Below are 21,491 nucleotides of genomic sequence, written 5' to 3'. Positions count from 1 at the left end.
TATTTGATTACCATAAACCAAAAAAAAAAAGAAGTTTGGGAGGCAAGACAGCCTCCCACCCAAAAAACAACTGTAGCATCAGAGGTCACTTCACCCAAGAGATGTGAAAAACTAGAGCTGGGAGCATTGTAAAGGTTGCTATGGACGTCAACCAAGTTTCCCTAAGGCCAGAGGAGGACTTCCCGTGACATAATTATTCCACCTATGTCCCATATATCAGAATTTCTCAAAGCATGGTTGCTGTATTATCTGTATCAGAATTCCCTGAGTTTTCTGTTAAAAATGAAGGTACTTGGCCTTGAGATAAACTGAGTAGAATCTCTGAAGGAAGGGTTGGATGTTGCACAGTAAAAACATTTTTAAATCCTTTCTTAAAATGGGTAACATATGTAAATAGTACAAAATTTATCAGGTACAATAGGGTAATATTTGAAAAATCAGTTTCCCTTTCTCTCCTTAACCTCCCAGACGTCTGCACTGGAGCCAGCCGTGGTCACCAGTTCCTACGTTTCCTTCATTTTTAACAATCTCCTCAGATAACTATGAACTTGAAAATCTGACAACATACAGAGTGGCAGTGAAGAAGAGCATGGACTCCAGCAGCAAACAACTGGTTGCCAGCCTTAGCTCCTTAGGCAACCTACTAGCTGAATAACTTTAATTAACCTAACCTCTCAGAGCTTAAGGTTTTTTATCCACAAAGTGGAGGTGACAGCACCACCATTAGGCTGCTCTAAGATTTAAATGAGATAATGCATAATACACATAAAGTACTTGGCAGAGTGTATGGGACAGAACATACAGTGAATAATAGATAATATTAATTTTATTGTAGTTATTCCCCAAAATCATAAAAAGGGGGGAAATGTAATATATTCACCAAAGGCTAAATAAAAATCATGACCTTAAAATAAGGGCCTAAAAGACTATGTTTAGACTAAAAATCTACATGAGGTTCTTATAGAACTAGTGAGGATCGTTTAGAGTTGGTGTATATACACGTGTGCATGAGTGCATGTGGGTGTTGGCACCCCATTAGTACTTATAAAATAAATACTAGGTAATTTATAAATGTTATTTCTTAGGGCCGGCCCTGTGGCTTAGCGGTTAAGTGCATGCACTCCGCTGCTGGCGGCCCGGGTTTGGATCCCGGGCGCGCACTGACGCACCGCTTCTCCGGCCACGCTGTATGTGGGCCATGTCCCACATACAGCAACTGGAAGGATGTGCAGCTATGACATACAACTATCTACTGGGGCTTTGGCGGGGGAAGAGGGGGAATAAATAAATAAATAAATCCTTAAAAATATATATATATTATTTCTTAAACTATACAATAAGTCTATGAGGTAGATACTATTATCTCTACTTTACAAATGGAGAAACCAAGGTTTGAAGATAACTAACTTGCCCCGGGTCACATGGCTAATAAGAGACAAACGGAGATATCACCATGAGATGTGTCAGACCCCAAAGCCCAGATTCTTTCCACTTCCCCAAAAACTCCTAGGAAAAAACGTCCAGAGAGGTTGGTCATCTGAAAGTCACTGGTGAAAGCTCTACTGTCCCTGTGGAACATAGTGTGTGGCAATGGACACAGACTCTGGTGTCAATCCCTCCTTCTGCCACTCTTGTATGGCAGCAATTAACGGTGAACCCAAGGAACCAACCCCTCTGACAATGTGCCAGGCCCAGCCAATGATGATAGAAGTCAATCCCCTTCACTAGCTATGCTCATGACAAAACCTCAGAGAAAAAGCAGATTTAACTAATGGTAGGCTGATTACTTAATGTGTATAAAAATATATTGTAAAAAACTGAGCAAATGTCTATAGGAGAAGTTTTACTGTGTTACTGTGTAACGAAAATTAAAAAGTGCATTTGGCTTGCCAGAGTTACAACCACACACAGGCAGAACATAATGATAGAATGGTTTATAGATTCCTTCTTCTGGCTTTAAAATAAGTAAAGACTAACATATGCATAGAGTATAGTAAACCTGTGAATCAATATGGTAAATAACACAGTAAACACACAGAAAGTACCATAAAGATATTCAGATCCTTTGATCCACTAATCCTGCTCTCAAGAATTTATTTTAGGAACTTATTACAGAAGTAATAATACATATATCCAGAGTGACTCACTGCAGCACTTTCATCATAGGAAGAGAGAAGGAAAAAACTAGATGCTCAATGTGAAGGAGAACATTTAATTGAAACTGTATTATATCAGAACGGAATAGAGAAAAGCAATTAAACACTATCACAACAAAGACTAGGTAGGCTAATGTTTATCTGTTTCATGAAAACAACTGAAAATAAAACAGTTGCAAACTAACTTTAATTATGTAAATATTTGTAAATATATAGAAGATAATTCATGAAAATACCTGGCTTTGAGTCATTATTAAGAATTTTAACATATTTTTAAATAATCAAGTCACATCTTTCCAATAAAAAAAAAAAATCTAAAAATAATAGTATAAACAAGTGCTGTCAACCCAGTGAACTGTATTTGTAAGTCTGCTAGATAATGCATAATAAATATGATTAATATATACACATACCTCTTCCCTCAACCTCCAGAGGGAAATAATATAGCTTACCTTAATTCATCTTGTATTTCTGCTACCTGATCCAATAAAATACTTAGTCGATCCCATCTCATATTTTTACATTCCTTATGGAAGTCAAAGGCAAAATATCTACCAAAAGAAATTCAGAAACCAACCAGATTATTCATTTTCCTTCTATTAATAATACCTTCATAAGCTGATTTTTCTTCTCTATATCAGAGCATACGTATTTCTTGGCAACAGTAGAGCCTCCTTCACTCTGAATTTACCACTACACACACAGACACACTCACTCACACTCTCTCTTCTATCTACACGTTCCTCTAGAGGCCCTCAGATAGGAATAGAGAGGAGGCCCAGGAAAATGTTAGAGAAGTGAGCTCAAGTCCAGCAGTGAGGTATGAATATAAAGCAGCCTGGTCCAATGGACTGTCTAGCATATATTTATTCTCTACCCCCATGTGCAAAGAATAAAAAAAATAGAATTTTTATTGTTTTTCAAATTAGTTAATATGTTCAAAACGGTCAAACTTGATTGAGTCCAAGGATTAGATTGAATGTCTGTTGTGTACTAGGGGTTGTGAGAAAAAAAGAAGTAAGATGGTCCCCCTCTGGTTCACTTTATCAATATCTATATACATTGCACATACACGTGGCAGAGAGAATTTTCTTGTTGGTCAATCTGTAATGAGTTGTTTTCAGTTATTTAATATTTAAGAGGCACAAATCTCAAAGTTAAAACATGTCTAACAATAAAGATGTCCTATCATGAGCTGAAAAATGTTGCCTCTTAAGAGGGGGAAAAAAATCATGAACCAATTCCTGAGAGCCAAGGGAGGAAGAAAGAATGCAGAGAACCTGAACATCATGGATACACGAAGAATCTCATATATTCCACTTCTGTCCAACTTCCTACTCAGGGAGCAAGTCAAGTCATAAAGCAGGAGGACTGAAGGACATTACACTCTCGTCTACATAGTAAAATTCAGATGAGGCATCTGCTCTCATGCGACTCCCTTGGCTCCAACAGACCAAGGGGCATCAATAGAGTGTGGGCTTCTAAGCAGGTGGAGAGGGGCTCCTACCACCTCAATGGCTACCTCAGGTGAGAATGGTAGCCTTAGAAATTAGGACAAAAATAAAGGTTAGCCAACTGAGAGGCTAGATGTTGGGAAGACTGGGAGCGGGAGGAAGCATTTTCAAAGACAGCTCCAATGAAAGTGGCAGTGTGACAGTTATTTTTGGAGTGTTCTGACCAGAATAGTTCTAGACTTGAAGAATTTAAGTAGCTCACTAGCACCTAAACACATTTGGATTCTTAAGCTCATATCCTTCTAAAATCACATTTGTATCTTCTAAGAACGAGTTACATAGTTATATTTTGATAATAAATTATTTTAAATATATTATTTTACTTCTGAACCCAATAGTCAAGCAGTTCTACTTCTTTCAAAGTTCGAGGAAGAAACCCTTAGAAGCATATCTCATTTTTTCACCCAGTTTCCAAAAGGATAACTTTCCATTGCTAATGTGTCCCTCCATTCCTCAGAAGTGCAACCATACGACTTTTCTCTTTCTGGTCATTCCCCAATCCATCAACTTAATTTATTTAATTTACTCAAAGTAACAATGGTTAAAAAACTAAAAAGTGAATCAGTCCAATAGATATCTGAAAGATGACAATAAATCTACCATTTGATTTCACTTTAACCAACAAACTGATTTTTTCCCCTGCCAGAATATATATTTATTAAGTAAAAAAAAAATTCAAATACACTTTTTAACATGCTCCTCTGTCTGGTGGTCTTCAGAGCTCACAGAAGGGAAATAACAATAGCTCTGGGGTGTTCACTCTTTAGCACTGAGTGCCCTCCCAGTCCCCTGGAACACCAAGGACACAACTTCAGACTCTCACTTATGCCTCAAGTTCTCCAAGTTACCTGCTGCTACAAACTCAAGACAAGTCTAGAGGTAAGCACAGCTATGGAAACCCTGGGGGGCAGAGGGTCTTTCTTAAACAGGGGTGTACAGAGAGGCCAGAAAACTTTCTCCAGAATATACAGGCCAGACTCCAAACCCAGAGATTCTGATTTTTCAGGTCTGAGGCATATTCTGAGTAAGTTCCTGAGGATTGTGAGGCACATCCTAGTTAGGAATCCCTTCTCTGAGTCCTCCAAAGTGTGTATGGGCAGGTTCCACTGTGAGAAGGTGGAAATGTTCATGGAGTGAGGATCTGATGAATTTGCTAGAGCTTCTGAGTTGGACAAAACACACAAATTCTTCCTCAAAGGTTCATTATAATCATTCTATTTTTGTGTATGTTTAAAATTTTCCATAGGTTAAAAAAATTTCTCCCAAAATAACCCAGTACCATTTCTTTGGAAAGTTTCCCCCCAGTGCCTGTGGCCACTTCCTACCACAGTACACCCCCACCTCCCGCCGCAGCTTCCTGCTGCAGAAAGCTCCAAATGGGCTGACTCATTACCTTGCACCTTTACATAGAACAATTGTTGATGTTTTAGATGCCCCTCTTCTGACAAGGCTGCACAAAATTTGCAATTATTGCCTGGTGACTTACAGGAGAGGCAAAGCTGCACCAGACAAGGCCACCATGCAAGAGTAAATCGCTCCAGCTCACATGGTGATCGAGACCACAGAGACACATCAAACAATCAAGAGGAACTGAAACTCGTGACCTAATAGCCACAGCGACACAAAGCCTCAAGGAGGGGATTTTAATCAACGACTAAACTTTTACAAAATTCAAATTAAAACTGACTGTTCTGAAGTTATTCAGCAATATAAATTATGCCAGAGAAAATTTCAAGCCAACAAAGTTATGTTTTGATCTAGTATTGAAAACAGACAATTAGCTGAAATATAATGTCTAGCGAGATCTATGTACTTGTGTACATATGTTAAGTGCACGTCTAATCTGAAAAGACCCGCAACAGACTTCCAGGGAGGTACCTGATCATTCCACTCGCCAAGGAAGACACCATTGTTGCAAATGCCTGCTCAAGTGGCTTCTCCGAGCCCTTCTGGTTAACCTGTAAAAAATTAAAAACACCATACTTTTAAGTTTATTTAAAAGGAGAGAGCAAGATCAGCAAAAAGATAGACTAGGAAGCTCCAAGCTCTTGTTCCCTTACAAAACCAACAGAAAACCAGAAGCTGTCTGAACCAACTTTGTAGAAGCTCTGGAAAACAAAGGTTTACAGCAACCAAGCAAATGCCCAACCCAAGAAAAAGCCATCTTCAAAATTGTAGGGCAGTTTTGTCGCATTTTTACTTGCCCTTGCCCCCACCCCAACCCAGTGCAGTGCCCTCTTAGTCTTAAGCAGTGGCGACCCAGTTCTCAGTTTCCTTCCTCAAACTGGAGGGAGAAGACTAGACCTTATTCGCAAATTACTGTGTATGTTTTGCTCTGACCTGAAGGACTGACTCATTTGTCTCTGTTTTGCATAACTCTCAACACAGGCAGGAAAAGTGGACACTGCTCCTAAAAGCTACGAGAGGACTACAAACTAACAGATGCATAGGGCAAGAGATTTCATGTGGAGACATAAAATAGACCATTTAAAGCCTGCATAAGCAGTTGGGGTGATACTCTTTGGGAAATTAGGACATTCAAAAGCAGCCAGGTACAAGGAGAATTTCAGAAAGCCACACACAACCCCAGGCAAGATGCATGCTCAGAAAAGTCCTGAGAAGACCTCAAGCCTTCACCTCAGGCTGATCCCTAGGGGTTGTTCTCTGTTTTTTATTTGTTTTTGTTTTGTTTCAGTTCCTAGCATTCAAGAAAATCTGTCAAAACATTAGCTAAACATGAGGTAAAAGAATAGAGACTTTAGTGAGCATACACAACAAGGAATAGTCTTTGCAAAAATAGTTTGGAAAAGTTTCAAAACAAATGGATTACTACAGCCTTCAACAATCAAAACAAACAGAAAAAACAGCAAACCCCCAGGAAAGGAGAATCTGACTTTCAGAGTTAGCACATTATAACCATCCAACGCCCAATTTTCAACAACAAAAAAAAATCACAAGGCATACAATAAAATGGGAAAACAAGGCTTATTCAATGGAAAAGGATAAATTGACAGAAACCATCCCTGCAGAAGCCTTATTAGAAAAAGGTTTTAAAACAACAGTCTTAAATATGCTTAGAGCTAAAGGAAAACACAGACAAAGAACTGAAGGAAATCATGAAAACAGTCTATGAACAAAATGAGAATATCAACAAAGAAAGAAATTATTCAAAGGAACCAAACAGTAAGTCTGGAGCTGAAAAGTACAAAATGGAAATTAAAAATTCACTAGAGGAGTTCAAAAGCACTCTTGAGCAGGAAGAATGAATCAGTAAACTTGAAGATAGGACAAACGATATACTGGCATACCTTGTTTTATTGCGCTTCACAGATATTACATTTTTTACAAATTGAAGGCTTGTGGCAAGCCTTGCTGAGCAAGTCTATCAGCACCATTTATCCAACAGCACTTGCTCATTCTGTGTCTCTGTGTCACATTTTAGTAATTCTCACAGTATTTCAAACTTTTTCATTATTATTATATTTGTTATGGTGATCTGTCATCAGTGATCTTTGATGTTACCATTGAATTGTTTTGGGGCACTACGAATTGCACCCATATAAGACAGCGAACTTAATAAACGTGTATGTTCTGACTGCTCCACCGACCAGCCGTTCCCCATCTCTCTCCCTCTCCTCAGGCCTCCCTATTCCTTGAGACACAACAATACTGAAATTAGGCCAATTAATAACCCTACAATGGCTTCTAAGTGTTCAAGTGAAATGAAGAATCACACTTTAAAGCAAGAGCTTAGTGAGGAAGTCATGTCAAAAGCTAAGATAGGCCGAAAGCTAGGCTTCTTGTACCAAACAGTTGGCCAAGTTGTGAATGCAAAGGAAAAGTTCTTAAAGGAAATTAAAAGTGCTACTCGAGTGAACACATGAATGATAAGAAAGCAAAACAGCCTTATTGCTGATATGGAGCAAGTCGTCTGGATAGAAAGTCAAACCAGACGCAACATTCCCTTAAGTCAAAGCCTAAATCAGAGCAAGGCTCTAACTCTCTTCAATTCCATGAAGGCTGAGAGAGGTGAGGGAGCTGCAGAAGAAGAGTCTGAAGGGAGCAGAGGTTGGGTCATGAGGTTTAAGGAAAGAAGTGTCTCCATAACATAAAAGCCCAAGGTAAAGCAGCAAGCGCTGATGAAGAAGCTGCAGCAAGTTCTCCAGAAGATCTAGCTAAGACAGTTAATGAAGGTGGCTACACTAAACAACAGATTTTCAAAATACACAAAACAGCCTTATATTGGAAGAACATGCCATCTAGGACTTTTATAGCTAGAGAAAAGTCAATGCCTGGCTTCAAAGCTTCAAAGGACAGGCTGACTTTCTTGTCTAGGGCTAATAATGCAGAAGCCGGCAACTTTAAGTTGAAGTCAACGCTCATCTACCATTCCAAAATTCCTAGGGCCCTTAAGAATTATGCTAAATCTACTCTGCCTGTGCTCTATAAATGGAACAGCACAGCCTGGATGACAGCACATCTGTTTACAACATGGTTTACTGAATATTTTAAGCCCACTGTTGAGACCTACTGCTCAGAAAAAAAGATTCCTTTCAAAATACTGCTGCTCACTGACAATGCACCTGGTCACTCAAGAGCTCTGATGGAGACGTACAATGACATTAACGTTGTTTTCATGCCTGCTAACAACATCCATTTTGCAGCCCATGGATCAAGGACTAATTTCAACATTCATGTCTTATTATTTAAGAAATATATTTCATAAGGCTATAGCTGCCATAGATAGTGATTCCTCTGATGGATCCAGGCAAAGTAAATTGAAAACCTTCTGAAAAGATTCACCATTCTACATGCCATGAAGAACATTCATGATTCATGGAAAGAGGTCAAAATATCAACATTAACAGGAAGAATTTGATTCCAACCCTTATAGATGACTTTGAGGGATTCAAGACTTCAGTGGAGGAAGTAACTTCAGATGTGGTGGAAATAGCAAGAAAACTCGAATTAGAAGTGGAGCCTGAAGATGTGACTGAATTGCCACAATCTCACAATAAAACTTTAGCGGATGAGGAGTTGGTTCTTAGGGATGAGTAAAGAAAGTGGTTTATTGAGGTGGAATCTACTTCTGGTGAAGACTGGTGAAATGACAATAAAGGATTTAGAATATTACATAAACTCAGTTGACAAAGCAGCAGTAGGATACGAGAGGACTGATTTCAATTTTGAAAGAAGTTTTACTGTGGGTAAAACGCTATCAAACAGCATCACATGCTACAGAGAAATCATTCGTGAAAGGAAGAGTCAACTGATGTGGCAAACTTCACTGCTGTCTTATTTTAAGAAATTGCCACACCCACCCCGACCTTCAGCAACCACCACCCTGATCAGTCAGCAGCCATGAACATCGAGGCAAGACCCTCCACCAGCAAAAAGATTATGACTTGCTGAAGGCTCAGATGATGGTTAGCATTTTTTAGCAATAAAGTATTTTTTATTAAGGTGTATACATTTTTTTAGACAGACCGCTATTGCACACTTAAGAGACTACAGTATAATGTAAACATAACTTTTATATGCACTGGGAAACCAAAAAATTAGTGTGACTTGTTTTATTGTGATATTTGCTTTATTGCAGTGGTATGGAACCAAATCCTCAATATCTCCGAGGTATACCTGCAATCAAGTCTGAAGAGCAGAAAGAAAAAAAATGCAGAAAAGTGAACAGAGCCTAGGGGACTTCTGGGACCATCAAATACTCATTATAAGAATCTCAGAAGGAGAAGAAAAAAAGGGGCAGAGAGATTATTTAAAAAAAAAATGTCCCCAAACTTCCCAAATTTGATGAAAGACATAAACCTTTAAATCCAAGAAGCACACCAAACTCTAAGTATGATAAACCCAAAGAAACACACACCAAACACATTACAATCAAACTACTGAAAGACAAAGACAAGAGAGGATACTGAAAGTAGCAAGAGAGAAGAGACTCATCACATGCAAGGGATTCTCAATAGAATTATATGCCAATTTCTCTTCAGAAACCTTGGAAGCTAGAAGGCAGTGGGATGATATATTTCAAGTGCTGAAAGAAAAGAACTGTCAACCAAGAATTCTGTTTCTGGCAAAACTGTCCTTCAAAAACAAGAAATTAAGACATTCTTAGATAAACAAAAGCTGAGGGAGTTCATTATCATGAGACATGCCCTACAAGAAACGCTAAAGGGAGTCCTTCAGGTTGAAATGAAAGGATACTACAAAGTAACTCGAAATCACACGAAGACATTAAGATCTCTAGTACAGGCAAATACATGGGCAAATATAAAAGGCAGCATTTTTGTAGTCTTAGTCTGTAACTCCACTTTTTATTTTCTACAGGACTTAAAAGTCAAATGCATAAAAAAAAAATTATAAATCTATGTTATTGGGAACAAAATGTATGAAGATGTAATTTGTGACATCAATAATGTAAAGAGAAGGGACAAAGCTTCATAAGAGTAGAGTTTTTGTATCAATTGAAGTTAAGCTGGTATCAATTCAAATTAGATATTATGACTTTAGGATGTTACATGTAATCCTCACGGTAACCACAAAGAAAATATCTGTAGAATATACACAAAAGGAAATGAGAAGGTAACCAAAATGTGTCACTACAAAAAAATCAACTAAACATAAAAAAAGATAGTAATGGAGGAAATGAGGGACAAAAAGCTGCAAGAGGTACTGCAAACAAGTAGCAAAATGGCAGAAATAACTCTTTATAAATCAGAAATTAAATATAAGTGGATTAACTCTCCAATCAAAAGGCATAGATTGGCAGAATGGATTAAAAAAACATGATCCAATCATATGCTGTATAAGACATTCACTTTAGATCTAAAGACACAAATACGTTTAAAGTAAAAGGATAGAAAAAGATATCCACACAATAGTAATCAAAAGAGAGATAGAGTGGCTATACTGAGATCAGACAAAATAAACTTTAAGTCAAAAACTGTTATAAGGACATTATATACTGATAAAAGAGTCAATTCACCAAGAAGATGTAACAATTAAGATATATATGCACCAAATATCAGAGCCCCAAAATATATGAAGCAACACTGAAAGAAATGAAGGTAGAAACAGACAATTCTACAATAATACTGGGAGACTTCAACAGCTCACTTTCAATAATGGCTAGAACAACTAAACAGAAGATCAATAAGAAAAAAGAGAATCTGAACACCATAAACTAATTAGACCTAACAGACAGAACGCTCTACCCAACAACAGCAGAATACACATTTTTCTCAAGTATGCACGTAACAGTCTCCAGGATAGATTATATGTTAGGTCACATAAGTCTGAATACAGTTTAAGTAACTGAAGTCATACAAAGTATCTTTTCTGATCACAATGGAATGAAGCTAACAATCAACAACAGAAAAAAACTAGAAATTTAATAAATATGTGGAAATAAAACAACACACTCAAACAACCACTGGGTTAAGCAAGAAATCACAAGAGAAATTAGAAAATATTTTGAGACAAATGTAAACAAAAACACAATATACCAAAACTTGTGAAAAAAAGCAAAAGCAGTACTAAGGGAAATTTATAGCTGTAAACATATACATTAAAAAATAAAACCTTGGGCTGGCCCAGTGGCTTAGCGGTTAAGTGCAGGCGCTCCGCTACTGGCGGTTCGGGTTCGGATCCTGGGCGCGCACCGACGCACCGCTTCTCCGGCCATGCTGAGGCCGTGTCCCACATACAGCAACTAGAAGGATGTGCAACTGTGACATACAACTATCTACTGGGGCTTTGGGGGGGAAAAAAAGGAGGAGGATTGGCAATAGATGTTAGCTCAGGGCTGATCTTCCTCACAAAAAAATAAATAAATAAATAAATAAATAAAATAATAAAACCTTACATCAATGATCTCACATTACACTTAAGGAACCAGAAAAAGAAGGGTAAACGCAACTCAAAGCTAGCAAAGGGAAGGAAATAATAAAAGACTGGAGCAAAGATAAACAGAATAAAGAATTTTTGAAAAAATAGAGGAAATCAATAAAACCAAAAGTTGGTTCTTTGAAAAGATCTACAAAATTGACAAACTTTTAGCTATAATATTAGACCAAGAAAAAAGAGAGAAGACTCAAATTACTAAAATCAGGAACGACAGTGGGGACATTAGTATTGATTTTGGAGAAATAAAAAGTATTTTTATACTCTAGAAGAGAATACCTTATTTATACTTTATTTATACACTTTATAAGACAATGCTATGAATATTTGCATGTCAATGATTTGGATAACCTAAATGAAATGGACAAATTCCTAGAAACACACAACATACCAAAACTGAATCATGAAAAAACAGAAAATCTGAATAGACCTATAAATAATAAAGAGATTGAATCAGTAACAAAGTAAAGCCCTGAACCAGATGGCTTCACAGTGATGATGATTCACAAATTTTCTAACAAAAATGTAAAGAATTAACACTGATCCTCCTCAAACTCTTTCAAAAAACTGAAGAAGAGGGAAGGCTTCCTAACTCATTCTATGAGATCAGCATTACCCTGATATCAAAAACAGACACTACAAAAAAAGAAAACTAAAGATCAATATCTCTTATGAATATTGAAGCAAAAATTCCCAACAAAATACTAGCTGAATTCAGCAGCACATTAAAATGATTATACACCAAGACCAAGTGGGATTTATTCCCAAACTGCAAGGATGGTTCAACATACAAAAATGCAGGGGTCGGCGCCGTGGCGTAGCTGTTAAGTGCGCGCGCTTCACTGCTAGCGGCCCAGGTTCAGATCCCGGGCACACACAGATGCACCGCTTGTCAGGTCATGCTGTGGCGGTGCCCCACATAAAGTGGAGGAAGATGGGCACAGATGTTAGCCCAGGGCTAGGCTTCCTCAGCAAGTGGTTAAAGTTTTGCATGCTCCGCTTCAGCGGCCCAGGTTCGTGGGTTCAGATCCCAGGTGTGGACCTACTCCACTCATCAGCCATGCTGTGGAGGCATCTGACACACAAAACAGAGAAAGACTGGCACAGATGTTAGTTGAGGGTGAATTTTCCTCAAGCAAAAAAAAAAAAAAACAGGAAGAATGGCAACAGATGTTAGTTCAGGGTGACCCTTCCTCACTAAAAAAAAAAAAAGAAAAAAATTATAAATATAATACACAACATTAATAGAGTGAAGAAAAAAACACTTGATCATATCAACTGATTTAGAAAAAGCATTTGAAAAATCTGACACCCTTTCTTGATAAAAAACTCAAATCAATAATCTAGAAATAGAAGGAAACTTCCTTAACATGATAAAGGTCACATATGAAAAGCCCATAGCTAACATCATACTTAATGGTGAAAGACTGAAAGCTTTTCCCCTAAGATCAGGAACAGACATGATGCCCACTTTTGACACTTCATTTCAACAGACTACTGGAAGTCCTAGGCATAGCAATTTAGTAACGAAAAGAAATAAAAGGCATCCAAATCGAAAAGGAAGAAGTAAAATTATCTGTTTGCAGATGGCATGATCTTATACGCAGAAAAACCCTAAAGATCCCATGAAAAGTTGTTAGAGATAATAAATGAATTCAGCAAGTTGCAGCATACAAAATCAACACACAATAATCAGTTGCACTTCTATACACTAACAACGAATAATCCAAAAAGAAAATTAAGGAAAAAGTTCCATTTACAATAGCCTCAAAAAGAATAAAATACTCAGGAATAAATTTAACCAAGGAGGTGAAAAACCTGTATACTGAAAACTACAAAACATTACTGAAAGAAATTAAAGAAGACATAAATAAATGGAAAGACATGTGTTCACAGAATGAAAGGTTTAATATTGTTAGGATGACAAGACTACCCAAAGTGATCTACAGTTTCAATGGAATCCCTACTAAAATCCCAATGGCAGTTTTTTTTGCAGAAATAGAAAAACCCATCCTAAAATTCATATGGAAGCTCAAGCAACCCCAAATAGCCAAAACAATATTGAAAAAGAAGAACAATGTTGGAAGTCTCACTCTTCATGATTTCAAACCTTACTACACAAAGCCACAGTAATCAACAGTGTCATACTGGCATAAAAACAAACATAAAGACCAACGAATGGAAGGACGAGCCCAGAAATAAACCCTTGCATATGTGTTCAACTGATTTAAGGGTGTCAAAATCATTCAATGGGGAAAGGACAGTCTTTTCAACAAATGGTAATGGGGAAATTGGACATCCACATGCAAAAGAACGAAGTTGGACCCATTCCTTACACCATATACAAAAATTAACTCAAAATGGATCAAAAACCTAAACATAAGATCTAAAACTATAAACTCTTGAAGAAAACATAGGAGAAACTCTTCATGACATTGGTTTGGCAATGATTTCTTGAATATGACACCAACAAGACAAGCAAAAAAGAAAAGATAAAATGGATTTCATCAAAATAAAAAAACTTTTGTGCATCAAAGGACATCATCAAAAGAATGAAAAGAAAACTCAAAGAATGGGAGAAAATATTTGCAAAGCATATATCTGATAGATTAATTCCAGAATATAAAAAGAAATACTATAACTCAACAACAGAAACAACAAACAACCTGAATAAAAATGGGCAAAATACTTGAGTAGACATTTCTCCAAAGATATACAAACAGCCAATAAGTACACGAAAAGATGCTCAATATCACTAGTCATTAGAGAAATGCAAATCAAAACCACAATGAGACACCTCTCCAAACCCATAAGGATGCCTACAATCTAAAAACAAAACAAATCTAGAAAATAACAAGTATTGGCAAGAATGTGGAGAAACTGGAACTCTGGTGCATTGTTGGTGGGAATGTAAAATGTTGTAGCCACTGTGAAGAACAGCATGGTAGTTCCTTAAAAAGTTAAACACAGAATTACCATATGATCCAGCAACTCCACTTTAGGTATATACCTAAAAGAACTGAAAGCAGGGACTCAAACAGATACTTGTGCACCAATGTTCATAGCAGCATTCTTCACAATAGCAAAAATGTGGAAACAACCCAATGTCCATCAATAGATAAAACGATAAAATGTGGTAAATACATACAATGGAATATTATTCAGTCTTAAAAAGGAATGAAATTTTGATACATGCTATAACATGATTGGACCTTAAAAACATTATACTAAATGAAATAAGCAAGACACAAAGGAACACATACTATATAACCCTACTTATAATGGGGTACCTAGAATAGGCACATTTAGAGACAAAAGGTGGAAGAGAGTTCCCATGGGCTGGGAGGTGAGGGATAATACTAAGTTATTGTTTAATGGATACTGAGTTTCTGTTTGGTATGATGAAAAGTTCTGGAAATGGTCAGTGGTAATGATCGCACAACACTGCAAAACACTTAATGCCACTGAATTGTATACTTAAAAATGGTTAAAATGGTAAATTTTGTTATGTAAAAAAAAAAGTTAAGTTTTGTTTGTGCCCCAAGAAACATGTAAGAAACATACCAGATTGATTATGACTTGTTTTCCATAAATAATTACTTGTGAATCAAAATGCCTTTGGAAACCATCCATCTAGAGAGGAAAAAAAAGAGTTATATACATTACCAGATTACATTATAAGACTACTTATAAGATTTTTAAAGTATCTCCTTAAATATCCTATCTCTATATTCAAAAGAATGACATTAGGATGGGAACCATGTCTTCTATATATTCTAAATACCATGTAGTAAATAGTAATTATAAGACATTCTACTCTGAGCTGCAATACTACAATTTTAATTCTGAGCACAATCTCAAATAGAATATACTAAATACGCCAGAATCAAGAACAGCCTCAAAGACGTTCAATTCCGACTTATGAAGAATAAATACATGCTCTATATGTAAACTATAATGCCATTAAGCGTCTATTTTTAGCCAATGAAACATACACACATGATTTGCTACTTTGTTGATCTGTGGCAACGGTTTGTACTTGAGGTTTGGTCTTTGAGACCAGAAAACTGGTATTGATCCTCGAGTCTAAAAGAAAAGAGAGAAATGTTAGAAGAAACATACACGCACAAACTTATTTTTCTCAGCTTATTGTCAGAGGTGTATGTATATATGTGTGTGTGTGTGTATATCAATGTATATATATACACACATATACATATATATATCAATATCTACCTATCTATCTATATCAATGACTGCAAAGGAAAAAATATAAGTACAACCTACCAACGACGAAAGAAGTCCATGTGTACCTGTTCCTCAAGTTCCTATTTTGTGGGTATACATTTGGAAAGAACTTTTTTTCCTTCTGATTTTATATACACGGCGCTAGTATAGCAGAGTTCTGTGTTTCTCCTAAATTCTAAAATAAATCAATTTATCTACCAGTAAAAATTAACAAGTTATGTCTGTTATATAATTTGGCATTATAATAAAACTAGAAAATTGCCTTATTCATTCCCAAATGAATATGTCTATGAACTTATGTTTCGCCACCAATGCTCTGGAGCAGCAAGTGATCTAAAACTCCATACGGAGGCAACAGAAGAGAGAGATCACCTCACAGAGAAGTGCAGGGCAGGTAGTCATCAGCCAGCTGCTCCTCCTGTCATCATCGCCCTGAAGCACACAGGTGGCATCCTCTCCATAACCCTTGCACCTCCTACTCTATCCTCCCCTTTAGGGATTTAATTCAAGGGCAGGGAACAACAGCAAGTGAGTGCCAGATTAATGGAATATCCTTGTTTTGAGCAAACTTTTTCCACATCGGTAGACAATGATATTACTTTAAAAAGAGAGAAGAAGAGGGAAATTTCAACAACATGGCAGAAAATGGCAATCTAAGCAGAAAAGGCCAACTGGCTGGCTGCCTACCAAACATATTAACTTGCCTGTACAAATGAAGCCCTGCTCCCATTGTAGTGCACGATTTGTTCTGTTTCTACAAAGTTAGCTGCATGACCTTCAGAATCAATTCCTAAATCGAAAAAAAATTAAAATTAACTATATTTATTACATAAGAAACACATCAGAAATTCAGGAGAGAATTAAGTCAGTTTGAATTAGTGGAAAAGTACTTATAAAAATAAATGTCAAACAAATGCATAGGACGTGATCAGAAAGCTAACAGAAGCTCACTCATTTACACAGGCTTAAAGGGGAGTATTAACAACCTATTAATAAACAGATGAAATTGGTGGCTATTTATCAACTGTTTATAAATATAAAATTCCTCTAAAACAGTGTTTATCAAACTTGAGACATATTTTAAAGAAAAAACAAATTCTCAAGGACCTCTGAGAGTATGTCCATAGATCCCAGTTTGAAAAATACTATTTTCAAAGTTAAAACCATTAAACACATTAAATGCAAATTTGGGTGATTACGTTAATAGTATTTCGCTATAATAATGCAAATGGCTCAGCAGATGCTTATAATAATTTTAATTATCAAAACGAAAGCACAAAAATTGTATATGGTCCTAAAATTTCTATAAATTCATGAATACACTCACAAAGCCTAGTTTGAAAAGCAGTGCTCTACAGTGTTTCGTCTTGATACTGGTTAGTCCTCTCAAATAGCTGAAGCATTCCTTTACAATCTTGTTTACATGATCTATTTTTAATAAGAAAAGCTTGCTATGCAAAGGCAACTTTCAAGCTGGTTCCTGACTCGAGTTACCAAATTATCAGAAAGAAATCAATGGATTTTTAACTGTCTCAAATATTTCTTAATGTTCTTTCTGACATATTTCACAAACGTTAACACTTTGAGGTGTGAGGTATCAGTGTTTTAGTTAATATATTACCAGAAGGGGACAAAATTATTGAGTCAAATCAGCAGTGAAATATCTTCTCAACACCTTCCAAAACTACTTGTCAGAGGCATGGGCTATACTTGGTTCTTTCCATAACTGTCATTAACAAATAATATATAGTTATTTTAAAAAAATGAGGGAGTGAGAGTGAGATTGTATTTGTGTGTGTGTGTGTGGGTGTGTATGTGGGTGGGAGTGAGAGAGAGAATCTTTATGAAAAGATTTCCAAGCTATATTGTTAAAAAAAAAATACGAAAAAACCAAAGTGCAAGAAAATGTGCACAGTACACGACCACTGTCTACATAAGGAGGAGAACACCACATACGTGTAATAGCATAAAAATTGTCTGGAAGGATAAATAAACTAACAACTGATTAGCTGATAGGGGAGTAAGATGAAGCAGATGGGGTTAGAAACGAGAAATATTTTTTTATTGCATACCTTTTAATATTTTTTGATACCTGAACTATGTGAATGCATCACCTATTTTAAAAACTTAATTAAAAAATATATCTCCATCCAAGAAAATCTAGTTATAAGGGAGTTGCCAACTGGTTCTGTGATCTTGGCCAGGTCACTCACTAAATGTCTTTCTTCTTCTGTTATATCATCTGTAATAAGGGAGATTAATCAAATAACCTTTACAACTTCCTGGCCCAAAACTTCTACGATTTATCTAATGGCCCATAGGATTTTATTCTGATATATTCTGGCTTAAAAAAAAAAATAGAGTTAGAGAAACTCCTTTTCATAATGACAGTAACTTTAATACATATTTTAAAGACCTGGTTCAAGCAAATTAGCATGTTGCTAGCACAAGCCTAGAGAATAAATGCTCAAAATGTAAATCTTTAAAGTTGAAGGCATAAAGTCAAATGTCTAGCTTTATGCATGCAAATAAAGAGCTTTATGCAAGAGCAAGAAAATACTTTCTGATATGAGTTTAGGTTACTGAAAACTACATTAAGTTCAGCTGTGCTTTCAGACATCCAGCAAATAACATGATCAATTCCTCTTAAAGCAGTAAGCAGCAGCCTATAGCGTCTCATTAACATTTGCGATGTAACACAGTAGCTGGAGTAAAGCACAGAAGACCTACCTAATTATTATAATGAAGTAGGAGATAAATACTTAGCGAAGCTATCAAATGATAATGAAAACAAATAAAATACAAAAGGTTACATTCATGTCACCATAAGACAAACATTAATTAGTGAGATATAACCCAGTACTGAGTCCTGCTGACAAAATTAATCTCACCTCTTACATAATAGCGCACACCAGCTCTGAAACAACTTCTCCTCGAGATGAGAATCCAATCAAAGCATTTTCCATTAATAGAACACGAGTGCATAGTAATAACTTAACTACATTAAGAAAAATGTAACATATATGGAAATCATATGTATTATTTCCAGATTAAATCTGAATCTGTTTACCCTACTGAGAATGACTCCGTCTTTAAGAGACAAGAGAATATGCAAATCTTTTTTGATTCTTCATGAATATTCACCAGTCTTTAGTACTGTAATATTCACTTGTGAAATACTGTCAAGTCAGTAACCCTATAATGACACATGGACAGTATGTTTAAGAGGTTCTACAATGTTTCTATTTAAATAATATGATTTCATTTCCCTGATATCCTCGACCACTTTTTAAAAGTAAAGAATTAAGTATTAACCACCAACACCAAAAAACCTAGCTTGAATGAAAAACAGATAAATTTAAAATAGATTAACGTTCAAATAAGAAGTGGAAAAAAGGAGGAAAAGGCTAGGCTACCACAGTTAAAAAGAAAAAAAACCTGAAATATATTATATGCATAATTACAAATGTAAATTAGCCATAACAGTTGGTAAACATATGAAAATTTACAGATCAAACTGCAAATTAAAGATTATGCAGAAATGGAAATTTTAGCTCTTTTTTTCTATGAAACAAGAAAAATGAACCGGAATATTAAAAAAAAAGAATATCTCAGGGCCCAGCCTGGTGGCGTAGCAGTTAAGTTCGCACACTCTGCTCTGGTGGCCTGGGGTTCACAGGTTTGGATCCCAGGCGTGGACTTACGCACCACTTATCAAGCCATGCTGTGGCAGGCATCCCACATATAAAGTAGAGTAAGAGGGGCAGGGATGTTGGCCCCGGGCCAATCTTCCTCAGCAAAAACAGGAGGATTGGCAACAGACGTTAGCTCAGGGCTAATCTTCCTCACACACAAAAAAAGAGTATCTCCTCAAAAACTTTTCTTAATATAAAACTATTTTCCTAACCACTGGTAACAGTACATGCTACATGGTAACTCACTAACTCAGTAATGTAGAAGAGTTATATACCTGGAAATTCTAAAGGCTAACCTCTCTACCTCACTGCCGGAGTAAACAGTCACAGAAGGCTTTGGAGACAGCAAACCTCTTACACTAAAATAATGTTGTTATGAAATACGATAAATAGAAAAGAATACATAACATATATAAATACTTACAAAAACACTCATGTATGGGGAGTTATTGCTTAATAGATACAGAATTTCTGATTGGGGTGAAGGAAAGGTTTTGATGCTGTTTGCACAACAATGTGAATGTAATTAATGCCACTTAACTAAATTGTACACTTAAAAATGGTTAAAATGGGAAATTTTATGTTAAATATATCTGATCATAATAAAAAATACTAAACACATACACATACAGACCCACACGTGTACCCACCAGCACCTTTGGAGCACCCAGAGCACTCACTCCTCTCCATCTAGCTCCCTTACTGCCCTCCAAGAAGTGACCACCATCCACTCAGTTCATCGTTCCCACTCTATTTATTGTTTAGTCTGAATAGTTTTGACCTTTTTTTTTACATAAAAGGAATTACAGTCATGTGCCACATAATGACGTTTTAGTCAAGTCAACGATGAAGTGCATACACGACGGTGGTCCCATAAGATTAGCACCTATAGCCTAGGGGAGTAGTAGGCTATACCATCTAGATTTGTGTAAGTACACTCTATGAGGTTCGAACAATGCTGAAACTGCCTGAGGATGCATTTTTCAGAATGTGTCCCCATCATTAAGCAACGCAGGACTGTATACTGTATATATTCTTTTGGCTTGCTTTATTTGTTCAACATTATGTTCATGAGGTTCATTTGCTGCTGTGGCTGTATAATATTCCACTGTCTGAATATACTACAGTTTATCCATTTTACTGTACAGGTTGTTTCCAATTTTTGCTATCCTAAACAGTGCTGCAACAAACGTCTGTGTACATGACCATGTGTAAGTGGTTCTAAGGAGCAGTACTGCTGGGTCACAGAGTACATTTATCATCTGATTTTATTAGGAAATGCCAAACTGTTTTAAGAATTACTTTGAGTTTTCATCTTTACCAATACTTGATACTGTCTGCTTTTTAAACGTTCGCCAGACTGGTGGGTGTAACAGCCAGACAGGTTTCTTTTATTGTTTCAATGGACTTACCTTTTTTCCCTCCTCATTTGTTTGGGTTTCCCTTACGGTTATTTTCTACACGTAACATTTTTTTCTTAATATACTTTGATTCATTATAAAGCATAATAGCATAATAAAATAAAAACCTATGAACGTACCATCCAACTTCAGAACAGTATTAAAACCCTGAACCTAATTATTGGTTCCTTCTCTGTCCCATCCATCTGCCTTCTTGCCCAGAAGCAACAACTATTCTTAGGCTTGTGGAGACAATTCTCTTGCGTTTTCAGTTTCATCCATGCAACCATGACTTAAAAACCATGACTTAAAAACACATGGTTTGCTTTTATTTGAGTTTTATAAAAATGGTACCACACTCTTTATAAACTTCAAGTCCTTGTTTATTCCTTCCAGTAAGTTCCTAAGATTCATCCTTATACTGCATGAAGCAGTTCATTCCTCTTCAGCGTTGTGTGCAGTCTGTAAGGACAATCCCACAAGAGGTCTAATTCTTCTGCTGATGGAACCCATGGTGTTCAGTTTGCTCTGACAGTGGTGCTGTGAACATTCTTGTAAATACCT

General features: G+C 36.5%; 1 protein-coding gene across 2 annotated transcripts in view; it reads right to left on the bottom strand.

The window, feature by feature from the left end:
* SACM1L (SAC1 like phosphatidylinositide phosphatase) overlaps positions 1-21,491 on the bottom strand; it is a 68,685-nt gene that overhangs the window by 8,901 nt on the left and 38,293 nt on the right. For both annotated transcript variants that reach the window (XM_058556646.1, XM_058556657.1), the window contains 6 exons: positions 18,724-18,825; positions 16,537-16,622; positions 15,584-15,670; positions 15,149-15,217; positions 5,549-5,628; positions 2,609-2,707 (listed from right to left, as the gene is read on the bottom strand). In XM_058556646.1, the coding sequence (XP_058412629.1) occupies positions 2,609-2,707; positions 5,549-5,628; positions 15,149-15,217; positions 15,584-15,670; positions 16,537-16,622; positions 18,724-18,825 (523 nt within the window). The remainder of the gene's footprint in view (positions 1-2,608; positions 2,708-5,548; positions 5,629-15,148; positions 15,218-15,583; positions 15,671-16,536; positions 16,623-18,723; positions 18,826-21,491) is intronic.

Source organism: Diceros bicornis, chromosome 2, assembly GCF_020826845.1.
Source record: "Diceros bicornis minor isolate mBicDic1 chromosome 2, mDicBic1.mat.cur, whole genome shotgun sequence".
NCBI lineage: Eukaryota > Metazoa > Chordata > Mammalia > Perissodactyla > Rhinocerotidae > Diceros > Diceros bicornis.
Note: the sequence above shows the minus strand (reverse complement) of the source record. Positions and strands in the feature narration are given on the sequence as shown.